Source organism: Mytilus edulis, chromosome 3, assembly GCF_963676685.1.
Source record: "Mytilus edulis chromosome 3, xbMytEdul2.2, whole genome shotgun sequence".
NCBI lineage: Eukaryota > Metazoa > Mollusca > Bivalvia > Mytilida > Mytilidae > Mytilus > Mytilus edulis.
Genome location: NC_092346.1, coordinates 89,343,411 through 89,370,984, shown reverse-complemented (window position 1 = coordinate 89,370,984; position 27,574 = coordinate 89,343,411). Strand labels below are relative to the sequence as shown.

At 31.7% G+C, this 27,574-nt stretch overlaps 2 protein-coding genes across 2 annotated transcripts in view; both read left to right on the top strand.

Moving 5' to 3' along the window:
• LOC139514647 (uncharacterized) overlaps positions 1–27,574 on the top strand; it is a 369,289-nt gene that overhangs the window by 130,193 nt on the left and 211,522 nt on the right. The gene's annotated exons all lie outside the window — the stretch shown is intronic.
• Positions 25–27,394, top strand: LOC139514628 (uncharacterized). Its single transcript, XM_071304077.1, has 9 exons — positions 25–519; positions 10,275–10,436; positions 10,663–10,782; positions 11,199–11,391; positions 13,091–13,353; positions 13,965–14,300; positions 19,391–19,513; positions 20,563–20,800; positions 26,623–27,394. Exons 1-9 carry the CDS (start codon positions 348–350, stop codon positions 27,053–27,055), a joined length of 2,040 nt encoding a protein of 679 aa, XP_071160178.1. The 5' UTR covers positions 25–347; the 3' UTR covers positions 27,056–27,394.

Here is a 27,574-nt window from a genome sequence, read left to right as displayed (position 1 = left end):
GCCATTCACTATATAAAAGTTACTGTGCCATTTTGTTTTGGTTAATATATAATTGGTTTCCAAGATGTGCTTTATAACCGCTGAGATTTTAATGCCCTTTGTCTTCATGTATAACTGTTCTCGCGAATTTTTCAGCAATAACGTTCGTGTGTGGAAGGTACTAATCATTCAGAATCATATTTGGAAAGGCTCCCATTTGTCTTTACAAGTTTGTCTACTTAACGTTAATAGTTGTTTTGTAAAACAAATGTCGGAAATCAACATATGATTGGAGTTCCGTTTCTAGTAAGCAAACGGAAAAAGTAAAGGAATTAAACTGGGCTTGTATTTCCGAATGAAAAAACATAATGTTGATCGAATTAATGTCAACCGATTTGTCATTTATCGTATTTGAAAAAACCAATAAAATGCAGAATAACCAATTTCATTCTGATCTAACAGTCAACAACATGTACAGATGTCTATGTTGTCTGTTGACTATTTTATCTGCAAATACTTATGTTTTTGCAATACCTACAGGTAAGACACATTTACTTCTCATTATTTACTTTTAATTCTTATTCAAATTGGAATACAGTTCAACAGAATAGAGGCAGATAATGTCAATTTGTTTTGGATTGGTTTTAGGGAAATCTTGAGCAGATTTAAGGATAAATGATATAAGATATTCTTTGTCAAACTATCTTTATAATTATAAAAACAAACATGCAACATTCGAAGGCTATTAACCAACATTTAAGTTTTCCCATGAAAACAGTAGTTTGCACACGAATCGATGATATGTCTAATGATTATAGCGTTGATTATTTTAAAATCTTTTTTTATGTATATATAAAATTTGGCTTAAATGAGGGGATTAGTTCTCCGAGGATTAGGTAACACATTTCAATTGATCTTTTGTGAAATACGTACATAAGAAAGTAACAAAACAAACAGAATCTTTTGTAAAATGCTCACATAAGAAAGTAATAAAACAAACAGTATGTTATACAGTAAAAATACTTCGTAACATAGCTAGAATGTAAGAACTGGGTTTGAAAATCCAACAACGACTTTGTATTGCCTTTCTACAAAATTATAACCTTAGACAATCATGTGGTTGTATAAGGTAAATAGTATTATTTTCACAATTACAACTGACTCAACTAATATTTCTTCGATACTGTATAGCTCTTATCCTGTATTTTCAATGTATTCACAAAGATGTCCATTTGTGCCTAAAAATATTTAAAAGATTTAAAGCAAGTTTTCTAAATATGTTTTATGCGTATCATTTTTAAACTTCGACGACGTAACAAGTACATGTAATTGTTGGAGTGCATTTGTATAATCATGGAATTTGTAAAATCCCTGAAATGTCACGCGTTTTATAAAATTGCAGAACTGGCTATTGATTTTATATAATCCCTAATTTTGAATATGGATTTTATAAAATCACTCAAATAATCTGAGATTTTATTTACAGATTGAAATAGTTAAGGTTTTATTTACAGATTGAAATAATCAAAATTTTATTTACAGATTGAAATAATCAAAATTTTATTGACAGATTATCTGATCTAATTCAAGGAATTTTTATAATAAGCAATTTTGTAGTTAAAATAATTCATTGAAAAAAAAATACACCAGTAACTCTGAACCAGTTCCTAATAAATGTACGAGGTTAGAAGTGTTCAAATAATTTAGGGAAAATTTAAAATATGATAAATTTAAAAAAAAAAAAAAAAAAAAAAAAAAAAAAAAAAAGGAAACTGTATAATATATTGTTAAAGAACAGCAGTAACACAAAACAACGTCATATTAATTGATTGATCAATCTAATGTCTTTCGTCTTTCTGTGACAAGTATTACAGGCATATCAGGACAAAAGCCGATAAAAGAGGGGCGAAAAAAAGGACAGTCAAACTCATAGATGAAAAATAAACTGACAACGACATGGCTAAAAAAAATAGACAAACAGGCATTTGTTGTGATTGTGAACCTGTTTTTTGTAAGGTGGACAGGCTAAGTCGGAATATTTACATCATAGTTCATATGTTACCCTACCCATGCACATTATGGTGACTAGAGATGTGAAAAATATATTTGTCTGTAAAAAACAGCAATTATGTTACAGCAGATGTCACACAAACGTATTATGCAAAAAATAGTAGACTGTTTTCATTATTTCAGTACATACGTCTTTTATTCGCTTTGAAATACTGTGAATGTTATGTCTATTTAATAAATACATTTAAAAACATAATTATCTATCTATATAAAACAAGACATTTCTGGTATTTATTTTCATTGAGGAATGCTTTTAGGACTGCCTCATCTCACTCTTATTACACAAAGTATAATAGTGCAAGAAAAAATGAAGTTATCTATTTTGATGAGTGGCATCAACAATAAAATTTCATTTCAAATGCACAAACCTTGCATATGGCTGAATCATTATCTTTCGATCTATCATTAATGCATTTTCGTCAAATATATATACGATGCAATATCTGTCAAATCACGATGAACATGATGAAAGGTCAATTTCTAATTGTTAAAGACGTCAATATTTTTGCATATTCTGTCTTCTAAATAATAAGATTATGTATGAAAATGTAAAAAAAAACCTTTAAAACAGAGATAATATGTCAATTGTCCAACACACTTTAATATGTTTAATATTTTAAAAAATGAATTTCATATCGTATTTATGGATGAAATTAAAAGGGACCGGATTTCGGTCCTGACGTACATGTAAGAGTACATTTTTGCATAATGAATTAGCTCTAGTCTTACAGATGAACTGGAGTTGTTCTTTATGGTGATTTTTAGAAATCTGAAAATGACACGAAATATAATTTTCTTTGATTTCTATAAACATGATAAAGTGTCTTTGTTTTCACGGCTTTCAAAAATTCATTACGGTGACTTAAGTAGCTACTGCATCTTGAAGGGACACTAGCTATGAGATATGAAAAAAACTAGAATATGATTTTGTTTGGTTCAATCATTAACATAAGTGAAATGATGAAATAATAATTCGTTTTTAGAAATCAATTTTGGTTCAAATTTGTCAAAATAAGCAAAGAAACATTGTTGTTGGATTACTAAATTGCAATTGAATAATTCGACCTCATTGAACGTGAGTTTAAAAGCACGTGCCCCTTTAAAGTTTTTAAAGTTAAGACTTTTAGTTAATCTTTTTTTGAGAGATCGATAGAGTAGTATATCAAACTGTTTTAACTTGTCCTTTAAAATATAAGAATTTTTAAAACCGTAGTTATATCATAGTCATGTTTATTTAGTGCTTTGAGCGTTCTCGCCAAAACTGCTATTCATTATCTGTTCATTCGTCAAATGTTTCGTTAAACTGTCATATAATAGTATTGTTATATTTTTCGTCAAAAGAATTTAAAATAATGATGAATTTTATTAACTTTTTTCAACCACAGCGAATACTCATTATATAATAAGAAATTATATATTTTCTCAGGGACGAGTTAACATCTACTATGTTAACAATGTGTTTAAATATTTTCTACCGCCTCTTCTTGTAACATATGGCATTTATAAAAAAAAATGTTTTTGGTTTCGTGAAAATTGTATTATGCAATAATGTACTAATTATTCCGACTTATTTGAAATCAACATAAAAAGCTGACAAAAAATCTTTGGACTCTTTTTTTAATTCAGTAATGAAGATAGTTGATATACGTATTCAACATTTTAAAGAACATTTTACTATTAACAATAACCACAATAAACCTATTTCTCGTATCAAACATAAACTAAAAGAACTAGCCAAGGAATTTGTTTTTGTCCCGGCCGATAAAGCTGCTAATAATATTATTATTGTTTGACGTAAATTTTACATTGAGGTTCTGAAAATGGAAATCACCAATTCACCAACATTCCAACTGACTCCATTTTCAGAAAACGAAATCTGTAACAAACATAAACTTTTAGCCACCGCTTTACAAGCAGAGCCAAATACAATGAAAGTCCCAACTATGTATTGGCTTCCGAAGCTACACAAAACCCCTTACAAATATAGATTTATTTCGTCTTCAAGCCATTGTTCAACTACTAAATTGTCTATTCTTCTTACCAGCACTTTTTTTTTTGTAATTTATTTTTATTTCATCTGAAAATACACCAAGTATATATTGTGATACATAATTATATAATTAATTCATAATACATATAATGATATTAAATTTTTCAATAACAGTCTGAAATTAAAAAGTTAGTTATGCTAATTGTTCTAAATTTTCTACTGAGTCATACACATCCTTTATCACTCTGGATTAGAATACCTGAATATGCTGATAAGGTTAATGATTGCATCAGCCTTCTCCTATAGCCACATGTATCACTGCCTATACAGTGATGTAAAACATGAGAGGTACCAGGAGAGGCTACCAGAGATCATTAACAGATAACATGTTGGACAACATGTTGGACAGAGTCACATAATAAATGTCAACCTAAGTCAAGGGGAGATAATTCAAATACAATCAAACAAAAACTAGTATATCAATATATATATATATAATAGCAATAAACATAGATAGTACTTTTAAGATGCACACAAATCACTGTCCAGTTGTGATGTGCATTAACATATTATTAATTCTACATGAACTATTATAAAGCCTTAAGTAAGTACATAAATAGAAAGATCTCTCCTCACATGTAAACTAAGTTTTTAATTAATTCCCATTTACTATCAAATTTCTCTCTTGCTCTAGGGGATCTGTAAAAGGAGGTAGATATTTTTTCTATTTGGTAGGAATTTTTAATCATAGCTATGACACCTTTAAGATTCGGTAATGAAGTATTAAAGTGACATGTATAAATATAATATTTAACCAGAATAGTGAATAAGTTTAGGGAAATATCCCAAGACTCTGACCCAAGAACAATATTTTCCACATTAAGAATAAAAGTTAAATTATTTTCAACTAGAAAAAGTGCTGCAATTTCTAACCACAAATTTCTAACTAGCATACATTCCCAGAAAAGGTGACTTATAGTTTTTTTAGTTTCATTACAGAAACTACATAAGTTAGTTTTTTTTAACCCGTATTTCTGCAATAATGCATTTGTAGCGAGAGTTCTATGTAAAATCTTAAACTGGAACATACTAAATTTGTTGTTTTTAGTGCAACAAAAGGGTAAACTATAAATGAAATCCCAATTTTCTATATGAGTGCCTAGTTCCTTACACATTTTGTCTTCTTGTTTTGTAGGACATTCTGTGTACATTGACAAGATTTTTTTTATAAAAGAACTGACATGACTTTTTATTGTTTTTTATAAATTCAAATTTATCGTTAGATATGTGAGTAATTTTCTCTGAAGTAGTGATTAAATTTTTCCAGTCTTTTGGTATCATATGCAGCAAAGAATGGTATTCCAAGAAATTAATATTAAGATTATATTTTTCGCAGAATTCTTTTAAAGTAAAAAAAATACTGTTTTCATCAAGTAAATCACCTATAAAGACAACTCCTGATTCAACCAACCTCTGGTAAAAGACAGTTTTATTATTAATTTTCAAACTCTTGTTTAGCCATATGGATTGTTTCATAATCCCTTCAGCAGTGCCATTAGTGACAGTGTTTAGGATATTCCAGTTAAGTAAAATATCTTTCCAGAAATTATTAAAATTTGAAGAAATCTTTAGGATACCATCAGGGGTCATCAACCATATTTTGTCTGCTCCTAATCTGTTGTATTGATCTATTAACAATGTTTTCCATGGGGATATATTCAAGGGGGTCTAAAAGTTTATTTATCCATGTCATCTTTAATGAATAACAAAAGGATCTTATATCTGGCATTTTCAACCCCCCATTTTCAAATAACCCTATCATAACTTTTCTTTTAATCTTGTCTGGTTTTCCTGACCACAAGAAACAAAAAAAAATATTTTGAATTTCTTTTATTTTATCATCCGGAGGATTTGGCAAAACTGTCAACGATTGAATTAGAATAGGTAGAGCTAGTGACTTAATGACAGTGATCTTTCCCATATATGTTAAATCTCTATAAACCAAGGAATTTAGCAGGCTCTGTATTTTTTTTATTTTTTCTTCAAAATTTACAAGCGTTTTATTTTCGCTGAACAGATCAAATTTTATTCCTAAAAGTTTAAATTTTCCTGAATGATTCCAGTTCAAATTTCTTGTAGTTGTTAGTTTATCCCTTGAGTGAATCTTTGACCCAATCCATATGGCTTCCGTTTTATCAAAATTAGCCCTAAGTCCCGCACACTCAGAAATTTTTTCTAAAGTATATAAACATTTATCTAAAGATTTCTCATCCTCGTCTAATAAGAGACATGAGTCATCTGCATACTGGCTTAGTAGATACTCAGAATCATTTATTTTCATACCATTTATATCTGGGTTATTTTTAAGTGCAGCACTCATAAGCTCTAAAGATAATATAAAGAGATATGGAGATAGAGGATCACCTTGTCTAACACCCCGACCAATATTAAAAAATTGAGAGCAATGTCCATTATTTATAATACAGCTCTGAGATTCTGAATATAAGGTCTTGACCCATCTACAAAAAATAGGACCAAATCCTAGAAAAGACAAAGCCAAGTCTATAAATGACCATTCAAGAGTATCAAAAGCTTTCTCAAAGTCTAATAAAAGTAAAAGACCTGGTAGATTATCATCTTCTGCCTTTTCCATAATGTCAAAAATAAGCCTGGTACATTCTCCAATATACCTTCCCTTTATGAAACCTTGCTGTGTTTCACTAATTATATCCCCAAGAAAAGGTTTTATTCTATTTGCTAATGCAGCTGATGCAGTTTTTGTATCAACATTTAATAAAGTGATAGGTCTCCAGTTTTTTAATTGAAATTTACCAGCACACTTGGTACAATTAAAAACCTGATAATAAATTGTTCAAATAAGGCCTTCGAAAATAGTGGAATAAATTACTTTTGGAGTGTCAAGAACTCGTTGGAAGTACTTGATAAATTGCATGCTTATATTCGTGATTTTGAATCTGTTCAAAGTTTTGATTTTTCTACCCTGTATACCACATTGCCTCACATTCACATTAAGAAAAAATTCATACACCTAATTAAATGGGCATTCAAAAAATCAGAATGTGAACATATATGTTCAAACTCTATTAGGTCATTTTTTAGTAGCAATAAACAAAAAAACTAAGTTAATTGGACATGCTTTGATACTATATATGCCCTTGAATTTTTACTAGATAACATTTTTGTTCACTTTGGGGATTCCGTATATCGTCAGATTATCGGAATTCCAATGGGCACTAACTGTGCACCACTTATTGCGGACCTGTTTTTGTATTGGTATGAGTTACAATTTATGACAAAAATAAGCAAAGACCCATCGAAACAACATCTGATAAACAAATTTAATAATACTTTTAGATATTTGGATGATATTTTGGCTCTCAATAATGACGAATTCAGTATGTATATTAATGAAATTTATCCTGTTGAACTTACTTTAAATAAAGCTAATACTAACAATGACCACTGCCCTTTTCTCGATCTTGATATATATATATCACTAATGGAAAGCTGAATACTAAAATTTATGATAAAAGGGATGATTTTTCATTTCCTCTTTAATTATCCGTTTTTAGATGGTGACGTTTCCTTGTCACCATCTTACGGTGTTTATATATCTCAAATTGTACGATTCGCTCGTGTATGTAACAATGTTTTAGATTTTAACGAGAGAAATTTATGTATTACTGAAAAATTATTACACCAGGGTTTTCGATATCACAAACTAGTCAAAACATTTACTAAATTGTATCATCGGTATAAAGACATCATTCGTAAATATAGCTCAACATGCAGACTTCTACTATGTTCAGGTATTTCACATCCAATTTTTTATGGAAATATTCTTTATAAAGCACTAAGGTGTCAGTATTCACCTCAGAAACTTACAAAACCTTTGAATAGACTTATTAAGAAGGGATATAATTACGATACTATTGTCAAGTCATTAAAGATTGCATATTTTGGCGTTAATATTGAGTCACTGATAAGGTCTTTGTATCGGAACTAAACACATTTATTCTAAAAACAGTTGTTGGCATGACACGGGTTATGTTCTTCTCATCTATGTTATGATGGTATGATACTAAACCCCTAATGGGAAGGATTGTGCCTGATGTTCATATGATGAAATCATAATCTTTCAGTCAGTTTAATTGAAGTCTGGAGCTGGCATGTCAGTTAACTGCTAGTAGTCTGTTGTTATTTATGTATTATTGTCATTTTGTTTATTTTCTTTTGTTACATCTTCTGACATCAGACTCGGACTTCTCTTGAACTGAATTTTAATGGGCGTATTGTTATGCGTTTACTTTTCTACATTGGTTAGAGATATAGGGGGAGGGTTGAGATCTCACAAAAATGTTTAACCCCGCCGCATTTTTGCGCCTGTTCCAAGTCAGGAGCCTCTGGCCTTTATTAGTCTTGTATTATTTTAATTTTAGTTTCTTGTGTACAATTTGGAAATTAGTATGGCGTTCATTATCACTGGACTAGTATATATTTGTGTAGGGGCCAGCTGAAGGACGCCTCCGGGTGCGGGAATTTCTCGTTACATTGAAGACCTGTTGGTGATCCTCTGCTGTTGTTTTTTATTTGGTCGGGTTGTTGTCTCTTTGACACATTCCCCATTTCAATTCTGAATTTTATTCATCAAAATCGAAATTTAAGTTTTATTTTGAATTTTAGTTTGAGGGGGTATAGTATGAGAAAAATCCAGGACACTCAAGCTGTATTCAAAATAATAATGTTGGCTATCATGTCACTGTTTGGTGTGCGCTTGTTTAAATCATCAAGTTCAAACTTATTTAAGGAAACGTGAATAGTTATCAAAGGTACCAGGATTATAATTTAATACGCCAGACGCCGGGCTCTTTCCTGGTGCTGGTCTTGATAAATGGTATTTAGAAAAAAGTAAACAATGGTATGACTTGATAATGTGTCTAGTGGTATACGTTTTCACCAATATCAATCACAACTGACTCGTTTGAAATTTTGTACAGCAGGGTTAACCTAGCAATCCTTCATCTCGCCTCTCGTGTTGGTCCTTGTAATTGTAGCTGGTATATCATGAATTAATTTGATGATGTGTTGTGATATCTGTCTGTTACATACCTTTTTGACTTTCTTTGAATATTTTTGCGTATAATCGTCTTTTTATAGGTAAGGATGAATATTCAACTGGCGGTTTTACTAGTGCTGTATTTGCCTTTTTCTTGATCTTTCATTTAAGGGATATAGTTGTCCTGTAAGCGTCCTGGCTTATGTTGTTTATATAAGCACCCCAATTTAGGTCAGATGTGTTGGTGTCTTCAAGATTTTTGCTGATGATACATGTTTTAAGTTATGTCCATAAAGCATTTCATTTTGTGAATTGATTCCTTCTTTCTATTGATTGGATGGATTACATATTTATCAGGAGGGGACTGCATCATCAATATTTTTTCCCATCTAGATTGTTGAGATCTTCTTGTAAACTTGTGCTTTCTGATGAGACATATGAGACATATGCATATACAAATAGCCTCACTGTTGACGAAATGTTTTCTGGCATGTCGTTGAAGTAGAAAAAGTAGAAGCTTAGTCCCAGTACTGATCCCCTAGGTTTGGAGGCTTCTAACCCGTTGTGTTGTTAAGATTACATACGATGTTCGATGTTTAATTTGTATGTTGCTCAATTTTTTTGAAAATTAGCATAACTAGAAATGGCATCTTAAACCGGTCTGCTCAATCTGATTATAGATATTTGGAAGCCGAAATTTTTATGAATTTTGTATTTTCGTTTAATATTTTCATCCTTATTTTTGGTACTGGTTCACTTTTTGGATTTTTTTTTAATTTACTGGTTAGGTATCGTTTTTCCTAGGGGGCAATCATTTAACCTCAAGGGGGATTTATGTTTTTTTGTCTGAGTCAGAATTTTTTTCTGTGCAAAGTGTGAACATTTTTATTTATTGTTTTCGACACTATAAGGTTTTAGGAAATCTAGATTCAGAATATTTTTTTAAGTCATAAGCCAGACCACAATATTTTTTCTCCATCATATTGAGGATCAGGATATTTGTTTTTTTGGAGGAAAAAAACATATTCCCCTTTTGATCGTTTATCGTTCCCTAAACGACCAGACACCATATAAAAACAATTGTTGACTACTATCTTGACGTTGCATAAATATAGAAAAATCCAGACATATACTGAATGATGTATATTTTCATTTCAGTTTCTTCCAATTGGTGGCAGTATCCATATCCATATGATGTACTATCAATAGCGTCATCTCAAGCAAAACTTCAACAGGAAAATTTAATTGACAGTTACACAGAGACCACAGAACAATCCTACTATCATAGACGACTAAGATACTGCTTGGATCCAAAGATTGGTATTTTGTTTATAAATATTTTCTGACGAAATGAATTTATACTCCATTGGCACTAATTACCCGTATACTCTGTCTTTTTCAGTTTAGTTTCTTCCATATTTAGGCGTTATATCTATTATTGACTAGAATTTCTCCAATTCCTGTAAATAAATAGAAAAGCTTTGTAGTGTGTTCCTTTGGTTTTTTTTGTAGTACTGACCTTGAAAATAATATTTTATTTCTCCAGGGAAACTAGGAAGAAAAGTTAGATATGGTTGTTCCAAGCGCCGAAATAAATTCAGACGATTGGATGGACTATGTAATGATTTTGAAAATCCAGCAGCGGGTAGTCTTTATTATCGTTTTGGTGAGTGCTTAGTACTGATTCTTATAACTGCAGCAAATATCGTTTTGACACACTTTCTGAACTCCAATCAAGAGGATGAAACGATAAAAAAATTGTTTTTGCTTTTAAGAGTAGATATGCAACTGCGAGTAGATAACAACATATTCCGCTATAATCATAGGTGCAGGCGAGACAATTTGGATCAGAATTTTAATCAGATTGACTTAATTCATTCCTATTGTTCTGTTGACTAGAGTTAGTAAGATTATAAACAGTTATCAGTTGTTTCGTCATTAACGAAAATAATTTTAAAAATAGTGGAATTAAGTCTTTTAAAAATAGAAATGACAATTTCAATGAGTCTTGTCTAATCGGTTGTTTCATTAATGTTTCTACAGTCTCAGAAATATAAACAAACGCTTTTTTTTTAATTTAAGGCAGAAATGTTCCCCTGAATGCCACAGTTAGAGATGAGAATAATTTGTACAACCCTAATCCACGTGACATTAGTCGTACATTAATGGAAAGGAAGACATTTATTCCGGTTACCATTGTTAATATCCTTGTAGCTGGCTGGGTACAATTTATGACCCACGATTGGTTTGACAGTGGCAAAAACGATAGACACAGGTATACATTTTAGAAAACGTTTAATTTTAAATGAAGCGGAAGAAAAGGAAAGTATACCAAAATAGAAATGAGGGGCAAACCTTACAAACGAACAATAATAAATTAAATACAAAAAAATGTATTTTAAGTTTAGTGATTAAGCCGAGCATAAAATATTATTTTTTTACACTGTCTTTAATTCTAGTCAGTCAAAACAGGTTAATGTCTTATTGTACTTTTTTTTCAAAAATGAAACGGCTATTTTAGCGTAACCATTTTTGTTAATCATATATCAGAAGCATTGAAAAATCATTTTAATATTTTCGACAACAGTACAAACCAGATTGAGATGATATTGAAATTACATATCGGCCTACTCTTCAAAAGTATGTCCATTCTGTCAAAATTGAATTTGTATTATTTTAAAAGATATTGTCTTAAGAGTTGTCAAGTGGAATATTTATTATCTTACCTCCTGTAGATGTATAGAAATATGATTGGTTAAAGGACTACACGTAGTGACTATATATTTGATATAGGGTGTCCTAAAAATATAGGGTTAGCAACCATACATGGTTAGTTAAAATATGGGTAAAGTAAGGAGTTACTTCCCTTTCAAAACAAAAAAATATGCCACAACCCTTCATAAAAACAACACGGTGTGGAGGGAAAATCTGAAAGGATTCAACTGACGAAGAAATTGACGATGAAAGGTTGAAATAAGTTCATAAAACATAATTAAAGCTAACAAGTTGTTATTGTTGGCATAACGGAGTTACTCCCTCTTCCAAAACAAAAAAGAAATCTGAAAGGATTCAACAGACGAAGCCATTGATACATGTAATGAACGATTCAAATAAATTCATCAAACAAATTTAAAGCTAAAATGTTGCTATTGTTAGCGTTTGTTTTCTGTATAGACAATTGAAAGTAGGTTTCTTACTACTAAGTATTGAAGACTTCATCAGTTTGGTAGGTCTCTAGTCAAAATACCACATGTGGTGACAGTCGGTAAGATAAATTCGTTACACGGTGTGCTATATATATCATATTAGGTCACTAACACACCATGTAACAAATTTTATATCACCCAGAGAAAATATTCCAAATTCAAATTTAATTTAAGGGTATTACTATTTATTAGTAAGATAAATGTCAATTCTGTCAAATTCAAACAGGTTTATTTTGTAGTTTTATTGTTTTTGAATTTTGTAAGAATCGAAAATATTCTGTCGAGTGGTATGTTAATATTATCCGGAATTTCAAAATATCTACGATAACCTGTATTGTTCATGAAAATGTGTGGTACTTAAGTAATTATGAAAAAGATAATTATTGAGATTTAATCCTATACGTGTCAAAATCAAACTTGACTCTTAACTTATAATTCATTAAATGGATTTGACATCGGGAAAGATTGGGGGTAGTGATACTTAAATAGAAATTCGAAAAATGGATAAAAAATAATCTTCTTTTTAGATATCTTTATGACATGTCTCTTGCCCGATAAATTTCAAATCCGTCTTAATCAAACTATACTTACAAGTAGTTTTCTATGTTGTGTCCTGTGTACTATTGTTTGTCTGTTTGTCCTTTTTATTTTTTGCCATGGCGTTGTCAGTTTATTTTCGATTTATGAGTTTGACTGTCCCTCTTGTATCTTTCGTCCCTCTTTTACAAATTAAGAATCATGACATTAAGTTGCATCGTATCTTTGTAGACATTTAAAGGTTCCTATTCGAGATGACGATCCGGATTTCTGTAAAACAATGGACATACCTATGACCAGACGAGATAGCTGCAGAAATTCTAAAGATTATGATACTTATCAAAATACTGTAACACACTGGTGGGACGCATCACAACTATATGGAATTAACAAACAAATAAATCATCGTATCCGTACAAGAAAAGACGGCAAATTAAAACTAACTTCAAATAAACGTCTACCGATTGATCCATCGACTGGATTGCCTATTACGGGTATGTATTTGTTTACCGTCATTAAATTTAGAACTTACTTCCCAAGGTGTGGTTGGGATTACAGAATGGAGAATAATAGGGGAGAGAAAAATGAGCCACACACATAAATATAACTAACGAAAATCTGGAAAATATGTACACAAAAAATAAGGACAAGGGAATAATGGCATGCTAAAATAGGAAATACAATATGGAAAAATGGTTCAATAACCAAAAAAAAAAGATAATGTCCCATTAAATAAAAGAATTCAGAATAAAGAATGACGCTTAAAACCTCATAAAAACCCATATTGGAAAAAACTTGCTGAAAATCAAATGAAACAAGATTGAATGATAGTTCCTGATCAATCACGGATGTACAATACGTCATGGTTCAAGCTTTACGTATAAAATCCCGATCTATTTTGTTTTCTTCAATTCTGTAATTTAACTTAGACACAATAATCGGCTCAACAACTGAAAAGAAACTTACAAAATGCCACAAAAGATTTGGCAAACATTCACATTTTGAACAATGATTATTAGTCGTATATTTGAACAATTATGTACAACAAATTGACATTCATGAATATCTGAATTTTATAACATGAAACTCATGATCTTTATCTTAGGAAGTTCCTTAAATTGGTGGGTAGGACTAGGTGTTTTTCATGTAATTTGGACGCGAGAGCATAATTACGTATGCGATATGCTTAAAGAACGAAATCCAACTTGGAATGATGAAATTTTGCATAACACGGCTAAGCTCATTATTGCTGCAGTAATTGCCAAAATTCATACGCTAGAATGGACAACTGCTATCCTGCACAATGATGTTGCCAAGTTAGGGTTAAAGTCTAACTGGTATGGAGTAAGTCCTATTGAGATTGCAAGAGGAAATGCAACGTTAGCAGCATGGTTAATCAAACAATATCCACAATTTGCTAATGGCATACCGGGATCTATAGGTAAGCATCTTTGTATGTGAAAAATAACTGAAATTTTATAGAAAAAAAACTACCATTCAAAGAAAAATTTAAACAACAAAGAATGTATATAAAATGCAGGCTCATATCATTTTCTTGCGTATTTTTGACTTATGGAATTTTTAAAGGTTACTGTAAAAAACGAGACATGTTAAGTATGGTTAAACAAACGTTTCCAACTGCACATTGCTAGTAAACATACAAATGTTGGTGCCAACGATAATCATTTGATATAAATAAACAAGAAATAAGAAAAAAATAAAATTCATAAAGAATTACAAAAATTTGTTAAAAATAAATCAAATAAATATCCACTAACTGCGTTTCTGTGGTTTCAAACACTGAAGCAATAATGACTTCATTAGGATTTCATTGACATAATAAAATCTCTCCAAGACAAGATATAAACTGATTGAGATTTTTGAATGTCGTTGTTGTTTTGTCATAAATCAGGCCTTTTGAATCCATCTATGTTCCATGTATCGGGGTTTTGATGTTATGTCTAACTTTAGAATAAACTATAGTTCATAGGCACAATTGTATCACATCTCCTATTTTCATATATAGTAATGTAGACCATTTTTATTCGCCCTTGCTGAAAGGATCGTGACAAGGTAATAATCTTCCTCTATGCCTACATTGCCGTCAAACAAATTCCAACACATCCATTTGTTACTGTCAAAAGTAGAGATGTGACAAAACCAGCGATAATGCCAAACTAACATACGTTGTGTGGACATATGGGATAGTTATACATGTGGATTTGAACTTTTGTTTTTAGTTGAGGGCTTCCCAAGACCATTGCCGTCAGAGGTAATATTTTGGTCAGTTTAAATTATTTCATCTGTAAGAATGAGTTAAACTTAACATGTTGTTGGTTATCACCTGGTGTACATTGCGACCACGAATGTTTCACATGTATATGTTACAGTAAATAGGTGAAATTAGGAATTACATGTAATTACTAAAATTTAGGAATTACATGTAATTCCCGATGCACTTAGTAAATACAATTAATTCCTAAAACGGCCCAGTAATTACCAGTAATTACTAATTTTAACTTGAATTTTTACACCTATTTACTAAATGTTAAAACAATATTGTAATATGGTCAGCTGATCAAAAGTTATTGTAACACAGTTATACTAGCTAGAAAATTAGCAAGTACTCTTAAAAAGGTGATCAGACTAAAAATTTATCTTTTTGTTATAGGTGCATTAGCTACGAGAAATAAGAAAAAACTAAATATGATTTTTTTTATTGTTAAATCATTAATAAAAATGATATAATAGTTAAATAATAATTCACTTTTAGCAGCCAATCTGGTTCTATTTTGTTAAATAAGCTGAGGAACATGGTTAATGAGTTGTGCACTTGCAAGTCAATAATTTAACCTCATTGAATACGTATTCATGACCTTCAATACAACCCCCGCTGGAGATGGGATACCGATGTATTTAGCTAATAAAATTGTAAGGGTTTTACGGAAACCAATGCCTCGCTTACTTTTGCTGTTAGTTGCAGGCTCAACAAAAATGAGAGAAACAAATCCTCTAGATACTATCTGTTTACTAATACTGTAAGAAGTTTCTGTCCAAATTTGGTAAAAATCCAGGAGGGGTTGTGAAATCTTATAAATGTTTTGAAAACTTTAACTGCAGAGTGTATGTAACGTTAACTGAAATAATAGTCTATTTATAAGTTCGAAAAGGTGTTTTTTTTTACAAATTTTAATTCTAAATTGATTATCTTATGATCCTAAACAAGCTTCTGTCCAAGTTTGGTAGAAATCCAGGGTATTTAGAAAAGTCGTTAAAATTTTAAAAACGTTAACCACAGTGTGAATGTAATGTTACCTTGCATAAAAACTCAGTTCATAATTTCATACATAATTATGTAAAATACAGAAAGACTTAATTTTATTTTTTACAAAATTTACTTCTTGAAATTTATCTTATGATCATAAAGGCTTCTGTTCAAGTTTGGTTAGAAATCAAGGATAATTTAGGAAAGTTATCAAAATTTAAAAAACTTCAACCACAGAGTAAAAATTTGTGGACGCCGCTGATGAAGAAATGTAGGTTGGTTGGCTATGTCTCTTTTTTGATTTCTCAATTTTGGATTGTCATTGCCTTGCATGCTAAATAAAATCAACGGTACCAATTTTGTTGCACCAGATGCGCATTTCGACAAAATATGTCTCTTCAGTGATGCTCGTGGCCAAAATATTTGAAATCCAAAGCTTATATAAAAGATGAAGAGCTATAATCCAAAAGGTCCAAAAAGTATAGTCAAATTCGTGAAAGGAATCAGAGCTTTGCATGAGGGAGATACATTCCTTAATTTCTAATAATTTCTAATATTTTGTAACAGCAAATTTAAATAACACAAGAAATCCGTATTTTCATGCCGGTACCGAAGTACTGGCTACTGGGCTGGTGATACCCTCGGGGACTAATAGTCCACCAGCAGAGGCATCGACCCAGTGGTAGTAATAAAATCAACGGTACCAATTTTGTTGCACCAGATGCGCATTTCGACAAAATATGTCTCTTCAGTGATGCTCGTGGCCAAAATATTTGAAATCCAAAGCTTATATAAAAGATGAAGAGCTATAATCCAAAAGGTCCAAAAAGTATAGTCAAATTCGTGAAAGGAATCAAAGCTTTGCATGAGGGAGATACATTCCTTAATTTCTAATAATTTCTAATATTTTGTAACAGCAAATTTAAATAACACAAAAAATCCGTATTTTCATGCCAGTACCGAAGTACTGGCTACTGGGCTGGTGATACCCTCGGGGACTAATAGTCCACCAGCAGAGGCATCGACCCAGTGGTAGTAATAAAATCAACGGTACCAATTTTGTTGCATCAGATGCGCATTTCGACAAAATATGTCTCTTCAGTGATGCTCGTGGCCAAAATATTTGAAATCCAAAGCTTATATAAAAGATGAAGAGCTATAATCCAAAAGGTCCAAAAAGTATAGTCAAATTCGTGAAAGGAATCAGAGCTTTGCATGAGGGAGATACATTCCTTAATTTCTAATAATTTCTAATATTTTGTAACAGCAAATTTAAATAACACAAGAAATCCGTATTTTCATGCCGGTACCGAAGTACTGGCTACTGGGCTGGTGATACCCTCGGGGACTAATAGTCCACCAGCAGAGGCATCGACCCAGTGGTAGTAATAAAATCAACGGTACCAATTTTGTTGCACCAGATGCGCATTTCGACAAAATATGTCTCTTCAGTGATGCTCGTGGCCAAAATATTTGAAATCCAAAGCTTATATAAAAGATGAAGAGCTATAATCCAAAAGGTCCAAAAAGTATAGTCAAATTCGTGAAAGGAATCAAAGCTTTGCATGAGGGAGATACATTCCTTAATTTCTAATAATTTCTAATATTTTGTAACAGCAAATTTAAATAACACAAAAAATCCGTATTTTCATGCCAGTACCGAAGTACTGGCTACTGGGCTGGTGATACCCTCGGGGACTAATAGTCCACCAGCAGAGGCATCGACCCAGTGGTAGTAATAAAATCAACGGTACCAATTTTGTTGCATCAGATGCGCATTTCGACAAAATATGTCTCTTCAGTGATGCTCGTGGCCAAAATATTTGAAATCCAAAGCTTATATAAAAGATGAAGAGCTATAATCCAAAAGGTCCAAAAAGTATAGTCAAATTCGTGAAAGGAATCAGAGCTTTGCATGAGGGAGATACATTCCTTAATTTCTAATAATTTCTAATATTTTGTAACAGCAAATTTAAATAACACAAAAAATCCGTATTTTCATGCCAAATGACCTTTAGGGAGTTTCAAAACTTATATAACAATCATTTTCCAGTTTCAATTCACAAACACTAAAGAGTATACACTTTTGATGTGACTTATATTTCTTAATCCTTAAGTAAGCCCTAAAAAATCCCTACACTTTTACCTTCTTATTTGGTGTCTTGAATTATGTCTTTAATTTTAAAACAAAAATATCAAGTCATTAAATAGCTGTAAAAATGACAAAACAAATCAGTGAATACCAGTAATCACTGAAACAACTAGTAAGTATTTACTATACCAAACTAGATATACCAAACATACTCAATGTTGACTGACCAGTATACCAAATACAAATTGAACTATACTTCAAACTATATAAATCTAAATAATAACTCAACAAATATATATATTGCATTTGCCGTACGGATGAACTAGCCGGCGTTAAATATGATATAATCTGACATTATGTAACGATACATATTTATTACAATACATCAATCCAAAATGATAAATTAGACTAACAGATTTGTCTATTTCATAAACAATATAAAAGATTCTATTCTTTGAATCTTCATCTCCGTCATTAGTGATGAATGCCACCCAGGAAAAACTAACTTAATTCATGGAAACCTGTGACTCGAGGTAATGCCGACACCACTTCCAGAGAAAGCGTCAAGTCCAGCGCTTAAAAAACAAATACAAAAATAAACAGCCACTGCTTATAACATACTTATATATAAATATATACACTTGTAATTTGTGGTTTACTATCGAACGTCCACGGCTAGAATGAAGACCTTAACACGAACAATACATTTGGCGCCAAACCATAAAAAACCTTGACCATTGGTCATTCTGAACACGTGACTACACTTAGTCTTGATGAACCGTGCAATACATTTTTTTTCTACTATACTACGAAACGCAGAAAAATATACATACATGTAATTACTAAATTGGCTAGTAATTACAGGTATTTACTGAAATGTTTAGTAATTACGTGTAATTTATAATTTCACCTATTTACTGTAACATATATATCCTTGATGAAAACATTTGGTAAATAACATGACCACAGTAAAAACTTTGTGATTGTTTTAGTCATTTTTCATTTTTTTTATCTTCATCTCGTAAAAGGTCTATTTACCAAATAGTATGCTTCAAATGGTCATATTGCGGTGAATTTTAATAAAGAAAAAGAAACAGTATGATTTATATTGGCTGTTAGTTGATCTAATACATAGACTTCACAAATGTTATAAAACTTATTTTATCTGATATAGGTAACCCGAAAAACATTAGAGGAGTTCCATATTCTCTTACACAAGATTTCATTGCCGCATACCGATTACATCCACTTTTGCCAGATGAATTTGAAGTAAGAAGTCACCAAACAGATGATTTAGGTAGGAATTGTTTTTTTCAAGAGTCTTAAAGAGGGGCGAAAGATACCAGACGGACAGTCAAACTCATAAATCAAAAATATACAGACAACGCCATGGCTAAAAATGAAAAGGACATACAGACAAATAATAGTACACAAGAAACAACATAAAAAAACTAAAGACTGAGTAACACGAACCCCACTAAAAACTGGGGGTGATCTAAGGTCCTCTTAAAGGGTAAGCATATCCTGCTCCACATGCGGCACCCGTCGTGTTGCTTATGTTATTACAAATCCGGTAAATAGTCTCCAGTAGTTCACATTCATGAAAAAGGAAGAGGATTGTAGTTACGACGTAATAAACATATCCGATATCAAAAAGGTTATTCCATAACGGTCAAACAACTCGTGATCAAAATTTACTAAGGGATGATTTCAACTTCACCATTGGGAACTCTTGGTTTAACAGCAACTCTCTATCAAGGAAATCATGATAGGAAATACATACTCGCAAAAATCGTATCAATTGGAAGATATATACTCCGTATGTAGGCGCTGCAGAAATGTTGCTACATAGAAATGGAAAGTTCACAATTGGGAAGCTGAAATCATTTCGTTTGTCGTAAAGTTTTGTTTTCAACCGACCCTCATCGTCAATTTCTAGATGTAAGTCAAGATATGAGGCTGATTTAACTGTATCTGTTGTATCCTTCATCTCTAGTTCGATGGGATAGATGCGTTCAACATAGTCACCAAATTTTGAATTATTTAGTGAGAGAACATCATCTATATAGCGGCAAGCAAAGTTAAAGCTTAAGAATATTGCTAACTTCTTATTTTTTATACTAAAAAGTTCCTTTATGAAGTCAGCCTCATAATAATAAAGAAACAAGTCGGCAAAAAGAACTTTTTCAATAATAGTTATAAATGCATGTTTTAAATCACTCCATTATCACCTAGCTATGATTTTAGACAGTGGAAACTGAAATAAATCAAGTAATGGAATAAGGAGTACTTATTTATTATTTAAAAAATACTTCAAATATTTATACCCTATTACACATATTGTAGTTAATAGATACAACATGAAAGATACAGTATTTGAGAAGGCGGAGTCAGTGTTTGAGGAAAATTCAATGGAGGACTTACTTTATACGTTTGGCAATGATTATCCTGGTGCAATGACTCTCCACAACTATCCAAATTTCTTGAGAAATCTTGATCTACCCGCTTCAAGTCCTCACGGAAAAGGAAAAGTAGACATGGCTACAATCGATATATTACGTGACCGGGAAAGAGGAATCCCGAGGTGTGTATGCTTAATAGATGTAAATACATGCTGATTGCTTCTATTGAATTTTTAAGAATATGACATATATAATTATAGTTAAACTTATACTTATTGTTTTTCTTTTACGTAATCGGTTTGACATAATCATTTTAAAGATAACTTTTTATTATGCATTCAAGAAAAATGTTTCTGAATTGCATGTACCGGGAACCTTAACATGATCAATGAAATACTCAAAACATTACTTGCCTGTTAAAACACAAATGAACAAAACGGTTGGAAAATGGAATGAAAAGGAGACCGAAGGTGACATTATACATTTATTTCCCGTGCCTTAGGGAGATATGAAGATTTGTTCACCCAAGAAAATTCATATTGCCCGAGGGAAATATGATTTTTCGAGGGTGACAAAATCTTCATATCTCCCAGGTCAATGGAAATGAATGTTGTATTCAACTGCCTATACTTTTTTTTACTTCTGAACATAAGATATTAGTTTACATAACTGTTTTCTTATCCGTTTGGTTTTTTTTTTATAACTAAACACAACATACACAATGATAATACACTGTGTCTAAACCACACCGGCAAAATTTGATCGGACTCGATGGTATCTAACATCCGGCACTATGACGGAACATTAATAGACAGAAGAAAGAAAGGTTTCTCCTTATTTTCTTATTTTTTTTATGATATCGAAGAATATATTTAGATATACAACTATTTTCTATTGTGATATGCAATATTTTCTACAACCGTTCTATATTAACGGAGAAATAAGTAAAAATGCATGTCAAAATGACGAATTGAGTGAACCTTGCCTCGAAATTGTTTAATTTCTCGTTAAATTGTTCACATTGTACGGAAAAAAAGCTACGGGAAGATAGATACTGACATGGAGATTGCAAAACAAGTCATTATGGGCATCTCAATACTTGTATTTCTGTGTATGAAACGAAAGAAATGAGTCATGTCAAATTAAAATACACCGGTTTCGTCATTGTTGTTTCTACACAATCACCCGGTTTCGTCTATATATATCACCCGGTTTTTTATATTTTTTTTACAACCAACAATTTATGAAAAGCAACGTTAACACGGATCTGAACATTGTCTTTCGAAAGAATTTAAATATATATCCATTATAAAGTTAACTTGGCGTTGTTAAATTTATTTACATAGGTAATTATAGTAATACACATTTTCCTAATGAAAGGCGTATCCGTTATTTCACTGATCTTCAAACTAATTTTAAATGGAATATAAATACTCAATAGCAAACGCTGATATCTAATTATTTTTTTAACATTAACATTATGATATTTTTTTATATAGGTTTTGAGATACATCGCGATATGTGATCCCTCCTTTTTTTTTTTTTTTTTACAAAAAAACAACTAAATAACGCTTAATAAACAAAATTCAAAACATCACCAAAAAGTATGCAGAAATTAAGATTTATATTACTAAGAAGTGTGTAAAGTTTGATGCAATTATGATAAATCGTTTTGAGATATGACGCGACATGTTAAAAAAACACACTCCTATTTTACTTACAAAGTCCTGTAACTCAAAAAGATTTAATTTGATTTTCACTAAAAGGTTTACAGATCGTTTGACCATTTTAAGAAATAAGTTTCATGAAAACCTGATTTATATAGCTGTTCTCAAGTTACGGTGCGACATGTTTACGCTGGACAGAAGGATAGACGGATAGATAGACAGACGGACGGACAGACAGAATGACTGATAGATGGAGGAACGGACGGGTGGAAGGAAGGACAGACGGGCGGACGGATGGAAGGAAGGACAGACGGACGGACGGATGTATACATTAATAAGTCCTGTCAAAATTGTGACGGGCGTGTAAAAACGCAATGAAATTGAAAAAAAAACTCTTAATTAAAGGTCAATAAGTTTTATTAGGATATCGGCCAAGTCGATTTATTTGTATATCTTCTTGACTTCCTAAATAAAGGCAACAGTAGTATACCGATGTTCAAACTCATAAATCCATGGACAAAAAACAAAATCGGGGAAACAAACTAAAACTGAGGGAAACGCATTAAATATAAGAGGAGAAAAACGACACAACACTACAATGTAACACACACAGAAACGGACCAAGCAACAGACAAAATCCCACGAGAATAACAAATATAACATCAAAACCAAATACATGAATTTGGGATAGACAAGTACCGTGACACGTCTTATCGCAATGTGAATTTACACTCAAAAATAAGAGAAAACAAACGACGCAACGTTAAAATGTAACACATACAGAAACCAACTATAAGATAACAATGGCCATATTCCTGACTTGGTACAGGACATTTTTAAAGAAAAAAATGGCGGGTTGAACCTGGTTTTGTGGCATGCCAAACCTCCCCTTTTATAGCCATGTGAAATATAACATTAAGATGACAACTCAACACTACAGGACTACAATGTAAATAAATTGGAGAATACAATTGACAAAAAGTCATATTTGCTATATGACTTTTATATATAATTATGTTTGAAAATAATAGATAGGAATTGTCAGATAAAAAGAACTTCAAATTCGTCATTTAAGGGCAATGCAATAACTCCTTTAAAGGGGCACTAGCTGTCAAATTCATTGTAACCGATTTGACTCAAATTCTCATATTTGGTTTATAACAATGTAAAACATTTATCCAAACTATCAAAAGTCTAAAATAAACAGTTTACAGAGCATGGGGTAGATAATATATAGGTTCGTTTCGTGTGTATTTTAGTCCAGACGCCATCTAATTAACTATCATTTGACCTCAGATGACCATATAAGCGATGTAAACAAAAATAAAGATACGAATAGATTAAACCAACACGTGCAATTGCATTTTTATAGGTCTGTTTGATTTTATTTTATAGATTAAAAATAGATGTTTCTCATTGTTTTTAACCATATAAGAATGATTTTATGTGCATCGAATTAGTAATCAAATGATTTACCGTAGTTTCACTTTCATTGTTGACATTCTTTTTCTTTAAATAACCAGTACACGTACAATGCATGCGTTGTCAATCTCTAGCTAGGGGTTAACTTGAAGTTCACATGAATACCGGTTAGAATGATGATGACGTTTTCACTTGCAAGTGAATCAGTCAAAAATTATGTTTAATCGCTTATTTCAACAAAATTAAAGGAAATTGATTGCTAAAAGCAAATTATTATTTCATTATTCCAATTTGATTAATGATTGATCTTAAAAAAATCATACTTTATTTTTTTTATATATATCGTAGCTAGTGCCCCTTTAAGAACTAATATGAGAATTTTATAGTAAATGGACAAATGGTAGAGCTCAACATTTTGAAGATAATCACCTGGCCCTTTCGAATTGTCTATGTCTACGGCTGTGTTTAAATAATTGACATCATACACTTGCATGCCCCCTTTGTTTATTTCTTAGCCATGACGGCCATCCTGGTTGACAAGCGGGGTCACAGTAAACTTTTTAAAACTAGATACCCTAATTATAATTAAAAAAGACATATGATTTTAAATAAGGTTTGTTAAATACAGCCTAGTAATTTTAGATGTGAAAATTTATGTAAAAAATTGTATTGAAAGATAATGAACGACAGTCGACCGCTTTTTGTACTAAGGCAAACTGGGATTAATTTTATATAATTGTTTTGACAGCTAAGGCGAAATGAGAATAAGCCGTGCCAAGTGATGAAAAAAAAACTTTTCCTGTTGGGTCAAGCGAGCTAAAAACAACAAAGATTTCCAAACAAAATTACACCGTTCTTGAATTAAAAAAAAAACGTGTAACAACTGAAAATTTCAAATTTCACAAACCGGATAACTTGATCGGACATAGCAAACAACTTCACTGGCGGTTTCTTTTTCAATAAAAAAAAATTGAGACATATTAATTATTTAAGTGTACGCACTGATATGTCACAAATGCTTAAATGATCGCAATTCAATTTATGATGAAGGTCTGTAAGATAAAAAAAAAATGGTCACAGAAACTTAACCAATTGTTTATGGAACCATTTAAGTCGAGGTCTAATGAATCATGCCAGGCGGACATGAACACATTCTAATTATTATAACATAATTCATATAGAAAACGCATATTTGAGAGCTTTAATTTCAATTTGCGTTATAACCTTCATTCCTATCTATTCTGCTGTTATAAATTTTTGAATGCAAAGTAAAATTAAAATTATTTGTGTTCTATAAGAGTAGGAATTCTAGTGTTTGCTTATTATTTATTTGAATCTGAGACTAATCATATAAAAAGCCGTATGTGAAAGAACTTGTTTTCCAACGACCCCAGTGGCGGATCCAGAACTTTTCCTAAGGTGGGGCCCGCTCCAGTCATGCTTCAGTGATTCCCTATATAATCAACCAAATTTTTCCCACGAAAGGGGGGGGGGCCTGGGCCCCCCAGGGCCCCCCCTGAATCCGCCTATGGACCCGGTCACAAAACTCCTTTTTAACACTGAAGTTAAATTATCAATTATAATGTAATGCGATTATTATTTTTTTTTAGTTGACCAAACCGGGTTATGCATTGTGAAATCTATGACCAAACCGGGTGGTAAACATTGACGAAACCGGCCATTTCCATTTTGACATGACCAATTTCTTTCGTTCCATACTCAGAAATACAAGTATTGAGGTGTTTATAATGACAAGTTTTGCAATCTCCGTGTCAGTATCTATCATCCCGTATCTTTCTTTCCGTACAATGTGAACAATTTAACGAGAAATTAAACAATTTCGAGGCAAGGTTCACTCAATTCGTCATTTTGACGTGCATTTTTACTTATTTCTCCGTTAATATAGAACGGTTGTAGAAAAATATTGCATTTCACAATAGAAAATAGTTGTATATGTATATATCTTTTTCGATATCTTAAAAAAAATAAAAAAATAAGGAGAAACCTATCTTTCTTCTGTCTATTAATGCTCCGTCATTGTGCCGGATGTTAGATACCATCGAGTCCGATCAAATTTTGCCGGTGTGGTTTAGACACAGTGTAATAAGAACCGATTAAAAGTTAATTACTCTGTTTAGATCTGAAATAGTTTTTTAAAAACGAAATTACTTTACTATCTTTATCTTTAAAAACAAAGTGATCAAAAAGTTTAAAAACATTAACTGTGGGTAACGTCGCTCAAGGCAGTCCTGAAGTTCAGTGGGGAATATGATACTCAAAAGGGAATATGAAGTTTTGTTCGACGTCACGTGGAATAGTTTCAACCAATCAGATGTTAATTTTTCTTTCAAAATCAGCTTAAAAGACATCACCTGTCAAATTCATACATATCATGTTCACCGAGTTGACTAAATAATTCATATTCGACTGATAGAAAACTAAAACGTATATCAAGTAAAAAACAAGTCTAAGATAAACAATTTCCATGTTAATCTCGAAAATATTTATCAGCATTTCATGTGTATTTTAGTTTTGACACCATCTAGATTAACCATTGCGGTGACCTTTCGAAGACTGCGGACGGTCATATAAACCTAAGCATTGATATAAATAGATAGCTAAACACGCGTAGTTCTTGCGTTTCCCTTGTGAAGCTTAAGAACTTAATTGAAGTTCACATAAATACGATTTTAATGAAGTCGAGTTATTCGCTTGCAAGTGAATAATTCATTAGCGATCTCTGTATATTTTGAAAGTAAAAAACAAAATAAATTAAAAGCGATTTGTATTTTATTATTTCATTTTCATTAATGATTGGAAATAATAACAGATTAATAGGAAAATAAGCATATGTTTGATGTACCACTGTAAATTGTATTAATGTTTTATGTCTGCCATTGTTATGTTTATTTCAGATATAATGCATTCAGGCGATTGTTCCATATGACACCGATCACCAAATTTGAAGATCTCACAACAAATCCAACTCATGCCGAAGAACTTCGTCATATGTATAATAATGACGTAGAGAAGATTGATTTCTTAATTGGATCACTAGCCGAATCACCGCTTCCTGAAGGTTTTGGGTTTAGCGATACTTTCTTTAGAATTTTTACTATTATGGCTCGAAGAAGAATGGAAGCGGACAGATTTTTTACTGACGACTATACTTCTAAATATTATACACAATGGGGCCTTGACTACATAGATGCTACATACATGAAAGATATATTACTCCGCCACTATCCTTCGCTTGCTTCACAGTTGCAACCAAATGTTACGAACGTGTTTATTCCTTGGAAAAGTCAAACATCTCTTGACAAAAATTTTCCTTATCCTTTATATTAACGTAAAATATCTCTTTGGATGAAGTTCGTTCAATATACTACTCAATTTTGATAAGGATAAGGAAAGCATTTCCTGAAATTTTGGTAACAATGAAAGATATATGCTGCTGCTCATACATACTGTACTACTTGACTGATTTGATGGTAAAAATTATAATGCTAATAGATTCTTTACTTTCAGAAGGTAACACAGTTAACAAAACCGTTAATCCGCCCCTAGGCCTTCTTCATTTACAAGTATCCTTTTGTAATATTCTGTCAATAAAGATGTTTTCCCTTCTTAGAAATTTCGGCAACAAATCATGCAAATTAAGAGGTTTACTTTTAACCATCATAAAAAGTAATAATGTACTCCTGTTTCATCACAGTACTTGAGTCCAATGTCAACACTCCCCCCCCCCCCCCCTATTCAATATTGGTAGATGTGCATTCATTCGTTGCTTTCAGTAAAATTTGGTTATATAGTCAATTGATCCAAATATCGTAAACCTGGACCCATCTGGTGTTAACATAATATGAA